This window comes from Squalius cephalus (genome assembly GCF_949319135.1).
Source record: "Squalius cephalus genome assembly, chromosome: 3".
NCBI lineage: Eukaryota > Metazoa > Chordata > Actinopteri > Cypriniformes > Leuciscidae > Squalius > Squalius cephalus.
In genome coordinates, this window is record NC_137124.1 from 33,170,457 (window position 1) to 33,187,859 (window position 17,403).

The 17,403-nt window shown below is 38.9% G+C and overlaps 2 protein-coding genes across 2 annotated transcripts in view; one reads left to right on the plus strand and one right to left on the minus strand.

Moving 5' to 3' along the window:
- Positions 1 to 6,508: 6,508 nt before the first annotated feature.
- On the minus strand, positions 6,509 to 15,620 carry LOC307155255 (uncharacterized protein; the record flags this gene model as incomplete). The annotated part of the gene is made up of 6 exons (XM_079865818.1): positions 6,509 to 7,535; positions 8,322 to 8,400; positions 10,197 to 10,371; positions 13,179 to 13,265; positions 14,638 to 14,700; positions 15,575 to 15,620. 6 exons carry the CDS (start codon positions 15,618 to 15,620, stop codon positions 7,467 to 7,469), a joined length of 519 nt encoding a protein of 172 aa, XP_079721944.1. The 3' UTR covers positions 6,509 to 7,466.
- A 14-nt stretch (positions 15,621 to 15,634) lies between these two features.
- Positions 15,635 to 17,403, plus strand: part of dpy19l3 (dpy-19 like C-mannosyltransferase 3) — a 56,182-nt gene continuing 54,413 nt past the window's right edge. The window contains 2 exon segments of the mRNA XM_079866051.1: positions 15,635 to 16,135; positions 16,808 to 16,933. Coding sequence (XP_079722177.1) covers positions 16,825 to 16,933 — 109 coding nt within the window. The 5' untranslated portion in view covers positions 15,635 to 16,135; positions 16,808 to 16,824.

The window sequence follows — 17,403 nt, forward strand, 5'->3', positions numbered from 1 at the left end:
TATGAGCATTTCAAACGAACTCGAAAACGCTATGTTCACACTGTGGCCAATATCAGATTCAAGTGTGAACTGGTTACGGTCCTGAACTGACCCGCATGCACAAAAGAACAATAACAGAGACGGCATGGAGTTAACACGGAGGTTCATGAAGTCAGCGGGTGCGTCTCAATCAATAGTTCCTGGGTCATGAATATCGTGTACATGAATTCGGGCACTGGTAAGGACAGTAAGGAACCTGACTCCCTACACATCGGAACACTGATGATTCAGTTTCCAGCAACATGACAACTTTGCTATTACATATATGTGCAACATTTCAGCCATAAATAAATTATAAATATTAGCTAGATTGTTCGTTACCTGTCTAGCGATGTGTTTATGCTGAAAAATGGTCTGTAATTTAAAAAACATCTAGTGTGTTTCAGTGTAGTGAGTTGGCTCGTGTGATTAATGATTTGTGCTTCAGAACTTCCGTTAAGTGAACAAAGTGAGCGTCGATGCTCCCTGGTTTTCACAGTGCATTGTGGGACATTTAGGGAGTGACTGTTTCAGTGCACTGGTAGGATTTTGCAAATGGCCGACTCCCTGAACAGTGCCCTGACTACTGAACTAGGGAGCTGACTGAGACGCACCCAGCATTTACGTGTTCATTTATTAGGTGATGTGACGAGCATGAGGAGAAGGAGATCAATGTTTTTCTCGTAGAGTTTTCCCTCAAGTTTTACTTGTATAGTGTTGTCATCTTAATTCTTATGAGTATAACAGCTGACCGTCCCTCCACTGACTAGCTTTGCTGCCGTCTTCAATATGCACTCAGTGACCAAAACACTACCAGTATGTAAAATATTTGGAGTGACTCCCATGAGCACAGAATTGTAAAAGTTATATGAATGCCGATATAGCTAAAGTCGTATTGCAAAACATCAAACCTGTATCTGATTTAGGACCACATATTGAAGTGGTCCAAATCAGAATTGAAAAGATCAGATTCAATCTGGTTTGTGCTGTTCACACCGTTATGAAAAAAAAAAAAACCCAAACATATCCAAGTCACATACTTGGGGGAAAAAGGGGAAAAAATGGATTAGGGCCAGTTTTACCTGAAGTCCACTAAACTCATCACGAGAGGTGCTCGTGCAGATTTTTCACATTGTTTTATTCCACTATTTCAGAAGGACATTAAATGTGTTTTTGCTTTATAACGCTGTCATATTACAAGAAATTAATCTTTTAATTCCTGTGTTTCATTCTGTTGCGCTTCGTCTAGAGTCATGCGTGATCTGCACCTTAAGCACAGGAATAAACATGCCAATGCAATGCTGAATATGAGCCATGGGTGCCGCTCCAGTGCATCACAGTACTAACGTTTGGAAAATACTGGAACGCTGCCAGTATTTTGAGGCTTGGGCATTGTGATACTACCATAGCACCAGTGTACTGTGCAACCCTAGTAGTTGAGATTTTGCTTTATCACTACCTCAAATTTACTACTTTTTGTCCCCTACACTTTTGACCTTGGCTTTGATCTTAAGGTCCTTCAGTCTGACTTTATATGCAGCATATTTTCCTAGGAATGATTTGCATACACTTAATGTTTGTATGTCAACAGTCTAAAATGCAAAATTAGCATGAATAAAAGGGCATCCATAATTCATGCAGGCTTCACACTGCCCAGTGTATCAGAGAAATTAACTCTTAGAGATTAAATCATAGGAATTTACATACACAATTGTTATATTCTGAACTTAATGTACTAATTTACAATTCAAACTGCAAGTGTCTCAGAAGTAGTAACATGGTCTGCATATAAAGCATGTTACCATATGCATCATAATGAAAATGGATAGGACACATTTACCAGTATTGAAATTGCTTTCTCACTTTAATTCAGTGTTTTGCCTCATAAATATCAGTTGAGTGTTTCTTTCAGAGGATGTGTATTGTTGTGTATGCGTATAATGCACACTTGCTTTCTAAGTAATGCCATCAAAGAGAGATTGAGCTTCCTAGAAATTTCCAGCTGCATTTCATTTGCTGTATCACTCTGCTGACGTAGTCCAAACTGATCAAGAACCTACTATTTGGGATTATCCCTTTTCTTTTCTCTGTCTGTGAGGAGTTGGCAGACACCCTGTACACATTGTATTCCAGCAATCAGCTTTATTTGGAGTCGTAGCTGTTGTTTTTCACATTTCTTTCTAGAACAATTGCAATACATCTGGAATGTACTTTTTTCTAAAGATACACAATACATTTCAAGGAATCTGCATCTGAATTAGCAGAGCTTCATGAGATAATTGTTGTGAGATTTGGTAATCATCATGAGAACAGCCTCTCAGCCACAAGTGTGCCTTCCATTTCAACAACCTCATCTTTAATGGAGCTTCAGACAAGAAATATACCATAAATCTTAAGCCAAGTATATCGAGTGCTTTGGCATCTTAGATTCTGTATAATGTGTCCACAATATTGTGTAATGTATTCGGTCACACGGTACTGTAAAACGGTTTTGTATGTGACTTGCTGTATATATATATACTGTAGAAAACTGACATTTTTTTAGAGGAATTCTATTTTTTAAAACTTGTATAAACACTACAGAAAGAAAAAGAATCAAAAGGAAAGCAATTGAATCAAAAATGACCTTTGACTCGCCAAAGTGGATCAGAAAGGGTCTTTACTGTGTGTAAGGGAACGGTTGGCATTCGAAACTCCAAACAAGCACATCGTGTTACATGCTTCCATGCCAAAGGAGAGAGGAGAAAAAGAAAAAAGAAAAAAGAAAACACTTCTGAATTTTACAGTCTAAAGGCCTCTCAGTGCGATTTTCCTTTTCAAGCACAGAGGTCCAAAGGGCCCTGTTTTGATATTAGTGTTCCGTTCACAATTATTTATTTGTTCTTTTGAAACTGTAATGTTATCATTTTTGCCAGTGTATTTTTGGTAATAAACAATGTGAACAACAGTTACCTGATTGTGTCTTTATTTGGTCTTCAGAGTTAGCAAAAGCAATCTACCCAACAACATTTATAAAATGCATGCATCTAAATGTAATCCTAAATTCAGTGGATTTCACCATGCATCAAAAGTGACAAAAAATTCTGGATTTATAAAAGCAAAAACTGGTGAAAATGTGAACGTTTTTGTGCAAATGGACAAACCGTTTTGTAATAATAATAATTATATTAATACACACACACACGTATATACATACATACATACAGTGCTGGTCAGACTTATTTGCCCCCTTGGTAAATATGATCAAAGATTGTCAGATGAAACAAAAAAAATTCGCTTTTTTGGCAGCAAACACTTAATATGGGTTTGCATACAGGGATAAAAAAAAAAAGTACCCCATGTGCAAAATGAAATACTCTGCTGTATTTGCTGTGGGCCTAATTTTCTGCCAGAGGTCCTGGACATCTTGTTCAGATACATGGCATCATGGATTCGATCAAATACCAACAGATAAAAAATCTAAACCTGACAACCTCTGCTAGAAATTTTATGACGGACCATGTTTGGATCTTCCAACAGGACAGTGATCCAAAAACATACATCAAAATCAAAAGAAAAATGGGTCTCTGAGCACAAAACCAAGCATCTGCAATGGCCATCCCAGTCCCTGACCTGAACCCTATAGAAAATGAGTGGGCTGTACTGAAGAGAAGCGCCAACATGGATCTGAATCTGAAGGATCTGGAGAGATTCTGTGAGGAGGAATGATCTGATCTCTTGTCAGGTGTTTTCCAAACTCATCAGGCATTATAGGAAAAGACTCGGAAAAAGGAGATTGCAAAAAGTATTTAATAAAGGGGGGCAAATAATTGTTGGGGCCAACGTGTTTTGGAGAAAAACATTTATTTCATAATGTGATTTTCCCCCCACTTTCAATTCTTTTACTTCAATGAAAGGTTCGATTTTTGCTACCTTTTTTAATAAAATGAAAAGGATTAACAATGCAGATTTATTTTTTGCAGCCATCTTTGATCATACTTACCAAGGGGGCAAATAATTCTGACCAGCACTGTATGTATATAAAACAATACTACTACTAATATAGTAATAATAATAATATTAATATGCAAACTTTATATATAAAAACTGAAACACAGTATAACATACAGTAGAACAGCATACAATGACATCAGTCTATAATAATTGTAGAATGGTATATTGAATACTCAGGCATTATTTGTGTATTATTATGTCATTCAACATAATATTAATATGCAAACTTTGTATAGCTCTCACCAGATCCTCGAACAATTCTAAGTCATTCTCTAAACCAGTTCAACAGTTTTATACAGACCCAGATTACAGACCTCTCCTTAGCCAGCTGTATGCGTTTATCTATAACGCAGCTTTTCTTACTCTTTCTCTGTAGGCTATACGATGATGAAATATATTTAAGCGGAAATTAAATTGGATTATTTATTCATTTTATTATATCATTTTATGATTTATGAAAAATATAACATAGAAACAGAGAAAGTGCATTTTTGCATGCGTGTTGTTTCAGTTGTTCCTAAAAAAAAAATTGTGAATTTAGACAAATTTTAGTACAAAGGTTTTTTGGTTAATCATGATTTGTTCGTGAAAACATTAAGTGGCGATTTGTTTATAGTAAAATTAGGATAATTCCATATAGGTAAGTTGATTTCTGGTGTGTTCATATTCTTGAAAAGATGTTGCTGTTTTTTTTTTTTTTGTGATGGAAGTGAAGGAAGATCAGATATGGTAATTTCTTTACATTCTGCCTGTTCTAACTCTAGCCATGGGTTTTGGAGATTGTCATATTTGATCCATTTGCAAATATATTGTAGACGAGATGCTAATTAACAGTGTTGAAAATTTGGTGCTGCTAGACGGCCTTGAGCTTTATTTATTTATTTCCGTTGTTTGTAAGCTTATTTTAGGATTCTTTTTTTTCAGTAAAATTTGCTTAGTTTGATTCAATGATGCAAACCATTTTTTCAGTTGGTTGTACAGGGGACACATTTTAACTATTGCAATTCGACCTAGCCTAATGGAAAGTGGTAGGTTCGTCCAGCGAGTTAGATCGCCATCTGTTGTTAATATTATTAAAGTTTCCCTGAGAGAAAAAAAAAAAAAAAAAAGCCTACACACATATTGTACATATGAAGAGTTCAGATGCAAAAGCCTCTAAGTGCCATCTGAAAATTACCTATTTTCATTGTCATTTAAGTGAAATTACTGAACTTAATTATTCAAGCGTGATAAAAATGATCATTCTAGAAGAAAATTTCAGATGGCACTTAGAGGCTTTTGCATCTGAACTCTTCGTATGTTTTCAAAGAATGCTTTTGGATGTTCTTGCTCATTGAACCATAAGAGGATATTTGTTGGTGCCCTGTAGATGGAGTTTATACATTGTTCACAATTTAACTGCAATTTATAAAAAGGAGAACAGTTTGTATGCATACGAAAGTTTTAGGAAACTGTTACACATTCACATTTTGTCCTGCAACTCGAACTCTACCATATGGGAAATTTGTAAGATTCTGAATGTGAAGGTTCTGATTCTGAAGATTCATTTGTGTGAATTAAGAGAAGGCAGCTGCCCACTTGGATTGAGTCTCCATTGTCCTATTCTGGCTCTGGGGCAAAAGTAACATGCAGGGTGCGTTTTATCATTTAGCAGTTCTCTTAAAAAACATTAATTTCGCTCTTTCATACCTGGGAAATGGGTCGGTGGATGAATTAGTTTAGCAGGCAAAAACTAATGTGCTTTTCTGTGTGACTTGACATACCTTGCTCAAGATGCAATTAACTAAATGACTTTCCTTCTTTTTTAGCCTTTAATTTTTACCCATGGCTACTCCTGTGGTTCCTGTGACATTTGCCAAGCCAATGTTACTTGATATCACAGGCAACAACCTGGAACAGCTTTATGAGAATGCATGTACTGAAAAGAAAGCAAATCAATCAGAAATGACCTTTGAGTAGCCACATTTATTTTATCTTTTGTTGACAAAGGTTCTCAGCATTATCGAAGCTATAGTACTGAGCAGGTATAGACTGTGAAATTGTTCACAATGTGTACATTTTTAGTCCTGTATTTCGGGCCACCTGTCTTTATTCATCTCATACTCTACTACGCCAGGAAGATAAATACACAGGGCCATAATGGGGTTCTAACACATAGATTGCCTATGAACAAATTTCCAACTGAGCCACCAAATTGGAATGTGTTTAAGTCTTTAGAAATGTGCTAATTGAAATTTAAAGCAAATTAAAACCAGCAGTGGGTATAAGAGAGGCTTGACTTATACGGGTTTAACTGTAACCGAAGGCTGCCGGAGTAGCGATAAGCCGTGGATGGATTCCTCTCCTCTTTGGGAAATACAAGTCTGTACCTTTTTATAATCCCTTCAAGTTACACAAATCCTTGACAGCTTCTAAAAAGCCCACTGATGTCGTATTTTATGAGATCAGCTTTTCACAGGACCCCGTGAAAGTGAAGATTAAGCAGATGACATAAGATAAGATAAGATAAAACTTTATTTATCCCCAAGGGGAAATTTAGTCATTATGTGAGGTGGGGAAACACAAAAGAGAAGGGTAAAATACTTGAAGGACACACTTGTGACATTTTAATCACTCTCATTGGTGCTTCTGTGCCAATTAATTTCAAACCTGTTTTTTTTTTTTTCATTTCCACCACAGAAAGTCCAGTTTTATGCTCAAGCAAGTGGGATCAGGAAAGAAAATACACTAACCTTCATGAGCTTAAGAATTTTGTGTTGGTCCTCTAACATATCTGGAAACTTACTAAAATAGGCTGGCACACCAAGCTTGAAGTCCCTTGCTTGTCGATCTGTACTTCTCTGGGATAACGTACATTGAGAAATAAAGCAAGAGGAAGTAAAATAAAGATAATTGCTGCAACCCACTTACTCCTTTGTGCTTATCAAGGACTAAAATGAGACAAACAAGTGCCTTACAAGAAGAGGCAGCCATTAAAAATGTACGCTTTTCTTCCCCCATAATCCTTCTTTAAGATGAGCTGCCTGCCAATTTATTTCTTACATCTCCTTGATAATCTTCAGACCTTTCATGTCAGCAGCCACATCTTTTATTTCTTTTGACCAGAACCATTCGGAAGTCTGAGGCTTCCTGCCCATTGTGATGTCAAACTTCTAGAGAAAATTCAATGAGGTCTGTACAGAGCCTTATATCCTATATACAGTATGAAGATACTCTTTGGATATTCAAAAAATTAGTTTCTAAGGGCTACAGTTGTGCACAAATGTTTAAATGATGGAGACTTAGAAGAAGGGCATGATGAATAATGTAGCAGTTATTCTCTTTTCACTTGCCACTGCATAGAGGGCTATGGGGATCTGGTGTTTGATGAAATCTCCATGTCATACATCTGATTGGGGCCAGGGCTTCGGAGACATTCAATAAACAACACCCACATTTTTAGTCATATGCAGGAATTAAAGGAACAGCCGAGGGCTTTCTGCCTTTATTGAAGAACAGCGATTTCTTCTGTCTGGATCAGCTGTCTGAAAAATACACCATAATCAGGAGTAATCAAAATTGTGGTTCATTCAAATCATAATTATATTATTGGGAGTTTTACTGATTGGCTTCAAGGTTGTGCTCATTAATAATTGTTAAAGGTTGTTCTCAGAGAATGAGATTTGTTTCAAGCAAATCTATGTTTTTGTTTCATTATGGAGCTAGAAAAATTACATAATTTCAATGTTATATTTTACTAATAACATCCTTTCCCTCTGAAACATGTATTTATGTGATGTATATATATATATATTGTATATGTTTGATATATGTATGATACAAAGATGAAAAGATGTTATTAGTAAAATATAAAATTCAAATTATTTGTCATTTTTCTAGCTCATTTGTCTTTTGTGTATGTACACACAATTTCTGAGTTTTGAGTTTAGCTCTAAATTTCTTTTTCATCTGAAAGTTTTAAACCTATCATTTTAATATTTGAAGAAAAAAAAAAAAAACTTGCTGTTTAAAATATTTAAATCTGTAAAATAGGCCACAAAAAACAACTGTTTTGTCAAGAACCATGACCATGACTATTTGACAATTAAAATAGTACAAAATGATTATTTGACAATTAAGATCATCTTAAGTAATCTTTTGGCATTTTGTCTAGCTCTATATATAATTTGCCGGATTAAAGATTTATGGAATGAAAAACCTACAGTGACTTTATTTATCCAGTTTACTACTTTATACAAACCAACAACAGATATTAAGATGTTCCATCTGATTACTCTCAGTGTGTATTACCAGAAGGGTAGCAGACTCACCGTTGTGAGGAGATGGTCAATCTCAGTAGTGTCTCTGTATGGACCCAGAGTGTTCCACACAAAAGGATGACACGCTTTCCTGCAAAAGATATTTAGAGATTGTGTATGGTGTCAGATGAAGGTGCTGGGAGTGTACACAGCACTGCGAGATAAGGATCTAAAGAAATACTGCTGACTATTTTGGCAGCACCCTCAGGCAAGACATATATTGTTCTCTGTGTGTGTTCTTATCTGTTTCGCACATCATAAAGCTGTCATGTGAAACGCACTGCCACTATTGTGGAAATTTTCCATTTAGTAAAAGCTCTTGAAGCCAAACAGGGACCTTGTGCATTGTAAATGCTCCAAACAGCCTTTGTGGTATCACATGTAGTACAGGTAGAGTTTCTAGGAGGTTTTTAAGGTGTATGCTCTGTATGCTTTTTACACTGCAGTTGACCTTGGGTTATTGTCTTTGTCGACCCCACCTAAGACCACTACTGCATGGGTAAAGCAACAGTTTGGACATTTTAAAAGAGAGTTGTCACCATATTTAAACCCTGGGTTATGAAACTCTGTTCCAGAACAAGGTCAGAACATTATGGTCTGGTTTCACATACAATTTATTTAGCTTTTATAAACAGGCCTTAGAACAATACATTACTAGTGTACATCTTGAGACAAAACAAAAGCACTGATTATTAAGATAACTATATTTTAAGATAAGTCAGTGCAAGTTGCTTTCAGTTAAAACAGCTCAAACTTAAATTTTAGTCAAGGTTAAAGTTTCATCATTGAGGGGGAAAAAAATGTGGAACATTGGGTAAAAATGTTAACTGGAGTGTAGCAGAGACTGTACAACTTTTGTACATTTCAGGTTACTTAAAACATAGCGGGGTTATAAATTGCTTCGAGGGGAGGAGGTCTCCCTCAATAGAAATCAAATTTCAGGACCGGGGCCCTTAGGAAAGATGCTTGTAGGCCCTCCTGGCCTCTAACCCTTTTTCGTGCAGGGTTTCACACAGCTCATTTAAAAGTAGAAAAGGGGTATCCAACCCTGCTCCATTCCTTCTTGCAGAGTTTAGCTCTAACCCTGATCAAACACACCTGAAAAATCTGAACAAATTCTTCAGGATTATTTAGAAAATTATATGTTGTATAAGAAATTACATTATATGATTGATTAGGGATGGAGAGGCAGGGCAGTGGACCTCAAGGACTGGAAGTGCTCACCCCTGAGGTTGAAGACAAGAAATTTCATGAGTGTAAAAATACAAGAAATGTATATGCCTCAATTTTAGGACACTTAGACATGTCATACATGCAGCATGCATATTTTGCCTCAAATATAGAAATATTTATGACTTTGGCTTTTTTTATACCCTAAATGGCAACGAGATGCTTGGTCTTCATTAACTATTCGAAAAAGGACAATGCACTGGTATTTAATGATAGCTATATTGGGTCACTTACATTCATATCTCTGGTGTTTTATTCTACAGAAAACGGCTGGCAACTATTTATTATGTTCTCAAACCTGTTATAATCTTTATGTACCTCCTGTTAGAACTGAACTTTGTAAAACAGCCTTTAAATATGCCGCAACCTCGGACTGGAATCATCTTCAAACGGACTGAGACTACATAACTTGGTGTCTTTAAGTCATTTAAAAACTGTTATATGTAATTTAGAGAATAAAATAATGACGTGTAAATGTTTTTGATTGTTGTATGTTTTACTGCATGTTTGTTTTACTATCGGGCCACTTATCTTGGCCAGGACACTCAAGAGATTTTTAATCTCAGGTTTTCTTCTGGTTAAATCAAATCAAATCAATAAAATATGCATGGGACTCTTCTAAACTAGGTCTGGAGAACAGATTCGACTGTTGTTCACCTCTCAGGGCGCTGATGCAGGTGGGCTTTAGAGATCTTCTGCATCTCAGCTTTGATCTGGTCCAACTTCTCTTTTATCATTCGAGTGTGAGTCTTATATCTGCGTCTCACTGCTGTCGTACTGCTGGGTTTTGAACGGTCCCCGTCCTCTCTGTGGTTCTCACTGGGACTTACATCTGAGGAAACATGACCTGTTTGGCATTAATCACAAATTGTCACATATGGTGGTTTGACTATAATTATATAATAAATTAATGTATTTTGTGCGCGATTGTTCATTTGGTGCACACAGGGCTGGATTATGGGCCAGGCCATTGGGTCAGTGCACCAGGGTCTCGGACTATTAAGGGCCTCCAAAGTCTAAGCCAAAAGAGGCTGGGCCTTTGCTTCAATGCAAGCTGACCATTGCTCCTCGTTACATAATGTATGTGCTGACCTATAGGACCTTTTGACATTCTGTGCAAGCTAGGGTTCATGGTTACAGGACCATGATCCAGCCCTTTGTACATAACAATTGTGCTTTGGTAATTGTATAACCATCCCTTTACCCTTCTTTTGTGTGTCAGATTGGTTCATTTCCTTACTCTTGAATTTTTAGAATGCATGAGATGGTCACTCATGTTAAAAGCTAAATATACTATTCTATCCATTTCACAGTTTCTGTTACCATAGAGGGGTTCCTTTTTTAATTTTGTTTGGCTAAAACATAAAATGGTGGAAAGAGCTATAGGGTAAAAAGACATTGGCAACAAAACGGGCTATTTGCACTTAGTGTAAATAGACACTCTGAAATAATTATATCTGTTTGCATAAAACGAAGGCTTTAAAACAAGCCAGGCGACTGCTTCCTCCATAGACAGGGTTATCGAGCAAACAATAATTCCATTGGCTAGTGCTCGTGCTTCACTGTCTGCTTTATCATTTCAGCAAATTTCTTTGGCCGAAGGCAGACAATTGTGAATAATATTCATGAGCCCAACAGCCTGTTAAGCAAATAACAGATATTAAGCTGTTGACAGTGCAATCTTCATGAGGAAAGGTGTACAAACCAAGAGTCATTTTTTAATGCAAGTTAATGTTAAAAGGATACTCCGTCCAAAAATGAAAATGTACTGTAGATGTGTATGACTTTCTTCCATCTATGTCAGTCCATTTAATGCAAGTGGAAGTGATCCTTCTGAGTTGATGCTTTGAAAACCATACAAAATGAACATGACAATAATCAATACAACCCCAGTTGATGAATAAATGTCCTCTGAAGCAAAATGATAGGCATATGTGAGAAAAATAATGTTTGAACTTTTTTAAAGTCAGCTTGACACGTCTTGGTTACTGATGTAACCCTTGTTCCCTGATGGAGGGAACAGAGACGTTATGTCGAAGACTGGCAAATGGGGTCTCACTTGGGAGTACTAATCACCTCTGAGTTGTAGAAAAATGGCCAATGGAATTGGCAAGTGGAATTTGCAAGCCACTCCCCTGTATAAGATATAAGATGGCAGCACAACCCACTCATTCAGGTTTATGCTGAGGAGCTGAGACAAGGGATCCCGGCCATTCAGCGGTGGATTGTGCTTTCCCAGTGACCTACCATGAACAGCAACGTGATGTGCTGTGATGGCAGCAACATACACTTTCAAGGTGGAGGTGAACCGCTTCCGCTCCAACCTCTCTTGCAGGAAGGAAAGCACAGAGCTAATGGGGCATTTCCGGTGGTCTTCCCGCTGGGAACAACACCACTCAGTGAACAGACTCCACTTTAAAGCATAAGCTTGCCTAGTAGAGGGAGCTCTGGCTTGAGAGAAAGTGTCTACCTCCGCCTGTGGTAGGCCACTTAAGTCCTCCGTGTCCCATCTGATTCTCATCCAGAGCGTCGAGTGACACGCTGGGTCCCCCAAGAAGGACCCGTGCCATCATCCGGCAGCTCAACAGCACACGGCCAGGCGGAAGCACTCCCACTGTAACCCTCAGGTCTCCCAGAGTGTTGAGCCTTGAACAGATGCGGCAGGCTGGGTAACAGCAGAGGGGACTCATGCCTTCATGAAAAAAGGAGAGTCGCAACCGCAATGCTGACACGGTCATGCTTTCACAGTGCCATCCACGAACGCATCTCACTATATTCACGGCCCAGACATGTGAGACAGCGATCGTGGCCATCAGATGAGGACAGGAAACAACCACATCCAGAAACACACAGACTGAAAGACATATTTAAAAAGATGCTCGCCACCCGAGCTTGCTTTTCTTTTTTGGGAAATCTGCTCTTTTGCGCCGAAGCACCCAGGGGGGAATCGCTGCACTTAACTGTGCAAATGCTCTTTTTTTGAATGACAAAGCACAACTGAATGCACCCTTTCACAGGCAAGAAAGACCTCACTTGCCAATTCTCAATATATCAATATTGGGGCTCCCAAGTGAGATCCCATTTGATAGTCTTCAGGATAAGGTTGAATGTGTCTGATAGGAAACGAAAATTGCGATAGTCTTTGCCTCCCTATTGTGACATATATCCGAGTGAAATGGCTTATTTTGTCCATCAGGAATTAATTGAATTGTTGTCGTTCGCTATTGCTATGATCTCATGTAAGTTACAGTTTTTCCTGCCCTCATGCCAGTAAACGCGTCATCAGACAAGAGAAGACATGTTGTTGCAAGTGGGAGGGGAAGTTACTTTGATTAAAGATTACGATAACCATGAATTGAAAAAATAATAATAATGATGTCCATGGATAAATCATTTATAAAAAATTCTGCAATATTCCATAAAAACAGGAATTTCATCAATTTAATCCATCGCTTCTGGCATACTGTCAGCACAATGTGAACGGCAGCACATTATGAAGTGTGATGTAAGAGCGTTGTGAAAAGTGACGTCTCTGTGTTTTCGCATTACTTCTTGAGCTAGAGTAAAACAGGAAAGAATTTTCTCTTTAAAATTGTATCCCTTAAAAGTGTATTAGGGGTAAGTAATCTCTTCCCTTACCTGAGGTGGCTGTACCAGTTTCACATTTGTTCCCTTTTGCTGGCAAAGTTTTTCTGTCCTCATTGGTTGGATTAGATGTTGATATATCTAATAAAAGACCAGGCATGTGAGAAGGGTTATCAGTCCCATTTCCATGATAAAAGAAATATACAGTCTTTCAGATCTGTTTCTAAACAAAGGATACTCTACTGTAACTGATGGCCTTATAAAAGCAGGACCAAATACTGAAGGCAGCACAGCGAGTGTGTTTAGCTGAATATAATGGTGAAATAGAAGCATACAAATTCATAAGGCCACTTAATTTTCCTTTCTAAACTCTGTATGAGTTGGGCCACTTGCCTTTTAAATCTTCCCTCGATGTTGCTCTGCTGTTGCTTTCACTGGATGATGACGAAGAGGAAGACATGCTTTCAACGGAGTCATTTAATTAAAGTCTGTATACTAAAGAAACACGTTTTCTTTCACCGCAGATGGGAGTATTCAGCCTTACTGATGTTGATGGCAGCCATAGCAACAGTATTCAAGTTGCAGTCAAACAGGATTTGGTGTGTAAATGGACTCCTGCTGCTAGAGTTAAACTGCTCAGAGTCTACATATCTGAGACATACCCTCACAAAAGGGAAACAAACCATGCCATGGTTGCCCACACATTATTCTCACAATTGTAAACAAATTAATATGGCATAATTCATTCAGCAAATGGCATCTCAAACAGAGCACAATCAGTGACAAGGGTGCGGTTAATCTCAAATCACCATTGTTACTTAAAAATAATGAGATGGGTTTTTTTTTTCCAACATTTTAATTTCAAATTTACAGGGTCATATAATGCCATTTTTGTACAAGCTAATATGATTCTTTAGGGTCTAAATTAAAAGTTTGTAATATACTTTAATTAAAAATTCTCATTAGTATTGAAAGAAAACACTAATTTTACCTGGTCAAAAACAGCTCTGTTTTCCAGTAGCACCTCAATGCAGTACACAAGATCCGAGGGGAGGAGTCGGATCTTATATAAGGGGTGGAGATTGGTAGGTTTAGGGGTGGAGATGGGTAGGTTTAGGGGTGGGTTTAGGGATCAGGGGGTGGAGATTGGTAGGTTTAGGTATGTAAGGTGGGAGGAGTTGGATTTTATCCGACTCCTCCCCCCGGATTTTATGCTCTGCAGTGAGGACCATCTCCTGTTTTCAGCACGCCGTTTAAGTGCATGTGTCTTTAAATGATAATGAGCTTTGCTCACCCCGCCCCTCTGTTCTGTGCGTACACAGTTTGTTATAACCATAACACAATAACCATAACGCGTTGTTCATTATAAACGTGGGATTATGAATTAGATTGAGAACGTCGTACATAGAAAACATGCCGTAATGTACCCTGAGTGTAAACAGCCGCATTCATCGTGAAGCGTGCAAGCGATTTGCAAATATTAATATAAAGGTTAATAAAACGTTACACTCACTTCTTCTTCTGGAGGTGCTGCAGGAACACGAATAGTTGGTACCGATCCTTTTTTCAGGAGCAGCTTCTTAGCAAAACCAGCTTTATACTGACCTTCGTTTATAAAGCAGTCTGGTGAGAAATGATTCGCGCAAACATGAAAGCATTGACATTGATCGTGGGGAATATTCCCTTCGAAAACAAACTCAGCCACTGCGTCTTCAGCGGTTTGGATTTAGGAACATCAAAATGACTGCTGTGTTCCTTATTACACCCAAGAACAGAACACCACAATCGCTTAAGTTAGACGTTATGGGTGTGGTGTAGTGCAGGCAGGGGCGCCACCATCAATATTGGGCCCTATGAAAGAATATGAGGTTGGGCCCCCTACCGCACCCATTCTATTAATAAAATTGATCTCTGGGGCCCTCAAAAGTGCCTGCGGGCCCTTAGAATCGTCCCAACTTTTACCCCCTTAGCGGCGCCCCTGAGTGCAGGGTATACGCAGGTATACGGCGTATAGCCTACTTCTTTTTCAGTCGGCATTGCGTAGCCTATTCTAAATCCCCTCTCATGTGCATCATTTAGTAGCTAGCTAATCCAATCTCATGTGAATAAAAAACACCCAGTAAAGACAGTGATCCCTTGAATAGTTGTCCAATTTTCATGTGTGGATGGACTAAAGAATAGTCACTCAAAATTCATAATTATTTAGTTGTCTCTTAGTCTGTGCTGTGGGCCAGTATAAATTGCAAAAACTGCACCTCTTCTGTGGCTAATTTCATAATCCTATCTCCGTGAAGTCATGCCGCAAAAGTTAAGTGAGAATGTGCAAATATTACTGGCCCATTTTGGGTTGAACTATGCAAGACTAGTCTTACATGTCACTGTTTATAACAGAGCGTTCATCATTTGCTGGGATGCTTAACAAATATTGGGGGCATAAATTAAGAGTATACCCACTTCTCTAGGCACCACTACATCCCTGGACCGTGTCACGATCATGCGTCCCGGGGCAGCTGTTCAACAGGTAGGCTACTGAGACTCAAGAGGTGTAGAGTCTCCCAGGAGGGTGAGGCGCTGGATGTGATAGTGAATGCGCTCGCGCTCATTTAAAGCCGATCGTTTCTCTACGAGGCGGTGCTGCATGCTGTCAATCTGCAGAATAGGAACAACACCGCGCTGATATAACGAATTGCTCGCGGATTTAATATTCTATCTTCATTTTCTCCCCCGTTAACTGTATGGAGAAGTGGTTTGTCTTTATGCGCCGCTCGCAGGCTGGAGGCGAGTGTCTGTGAGGGAGGAGGAGCTACCGGACATCCGATAAGGAACTAAGAGCTTCATTGAACAGGGTGAGAGACGCGCAAGCATTAGTGCATTAATGTGCATTGTTTTACAGTGAGTGCAAAGAATGGGGGACGAGCGAGGTGAGGCAGTAGACAGCCGCCTGTCCCCTTGCTGGAGACCGAGATCAGCGGCTGATGCGATCTGAGATCTCCTGACATTGTTGCTGAGCTGTGAGCAGGAAACGCCGCTGCAAAACACAGGCCTGCCAATGAATGAATGAATGAATGAAATAAGCGTGAAGCGATGCTTTATTGTTTTGTATCGAGTGCGGTCTTTTGTTTGTTACGGACGCTCTCTGGCTGTTGAACTTGCCTGTAGTTCGCGAAAGTGTCAATATGGATGGAGACAATTGACACCGTTAGCTCTTGTGTTTCCAGTATAACGGATCGCTGTATCCCAGTGAAGTGTTTCTCAACACCTCAAGAGGCGGGGTTTTAATCAATGTTTTGAATAACTTGCTGATTGAGTAATGGCTGTCTCATTTTATACATACAGTAACAGCTGCTGTATTATGCTATCGTTATGTGGGCTACAGTATTATCTCATCATAGCTGTAATCATTTGCTCAAATTAAGCAAATTATGGACCAGCCCTCCCTAATTAAAGCTTGGGATGTCTTCAAAGTAGCCTACGTGTTGTTGGTATGAAGCCTTTTCAAATGGTAACTGCAGGTTTGCCAGTAAACACTATATAATACAGTTGGCTATAACGGCGTTAGACTGAGGAGGTAACCATAGCAAGTCCTGTAACACGATTTTACACACAATATACTTTACTGTACAGTACTTCACAGTATATAAAACATGTCTTTTGTCATCATTATCGAACTTATATTTCACTAGGAAGCCTGTTTTCCAGTATGACTGCCGTCAGGCAGAGGAAGGGCAGCAAAGGGAAGGAGCCGGGGCCCAGTATTCAGAACCTGAAGCCAGAGTGTATAACTGAACCTAGAGAGTGGTTTGTAACAGGTCAGTGCTGATTGTTACAGTAGTTGAGTACGTTTAAGGGGATACTCCACCCAAAAATGAAACATTTTTCATAATTTACCATCACTGTACCATCATCTCGTCCCAGATGTATATGGATTTCTTTCTTTAGATCAGGGTTCACCAATCTCGGTCCTGGAGGGCCACTGTCCTGCAGAGTTTAGCTCCAACCCCAATTAAACACACCTGAACCAGCTAATCAAGGTCTCATTAGGCATACTAGAAACTTTCAAACAGGTGTGTTGGAGCTGGTTGGAGCTAAACTCTGCAGGACAGCGGCCCTCCAGGACCGAGATTGGTGAACCCTGCTTTAGATGAACACACACACACACACACACACACACACACACACACACACACACACACACACACACACACACACACACACACACACACACACACACACACACAAAAGATTTTTAGAAAAATAATTATCCACTGTGAGCGATATA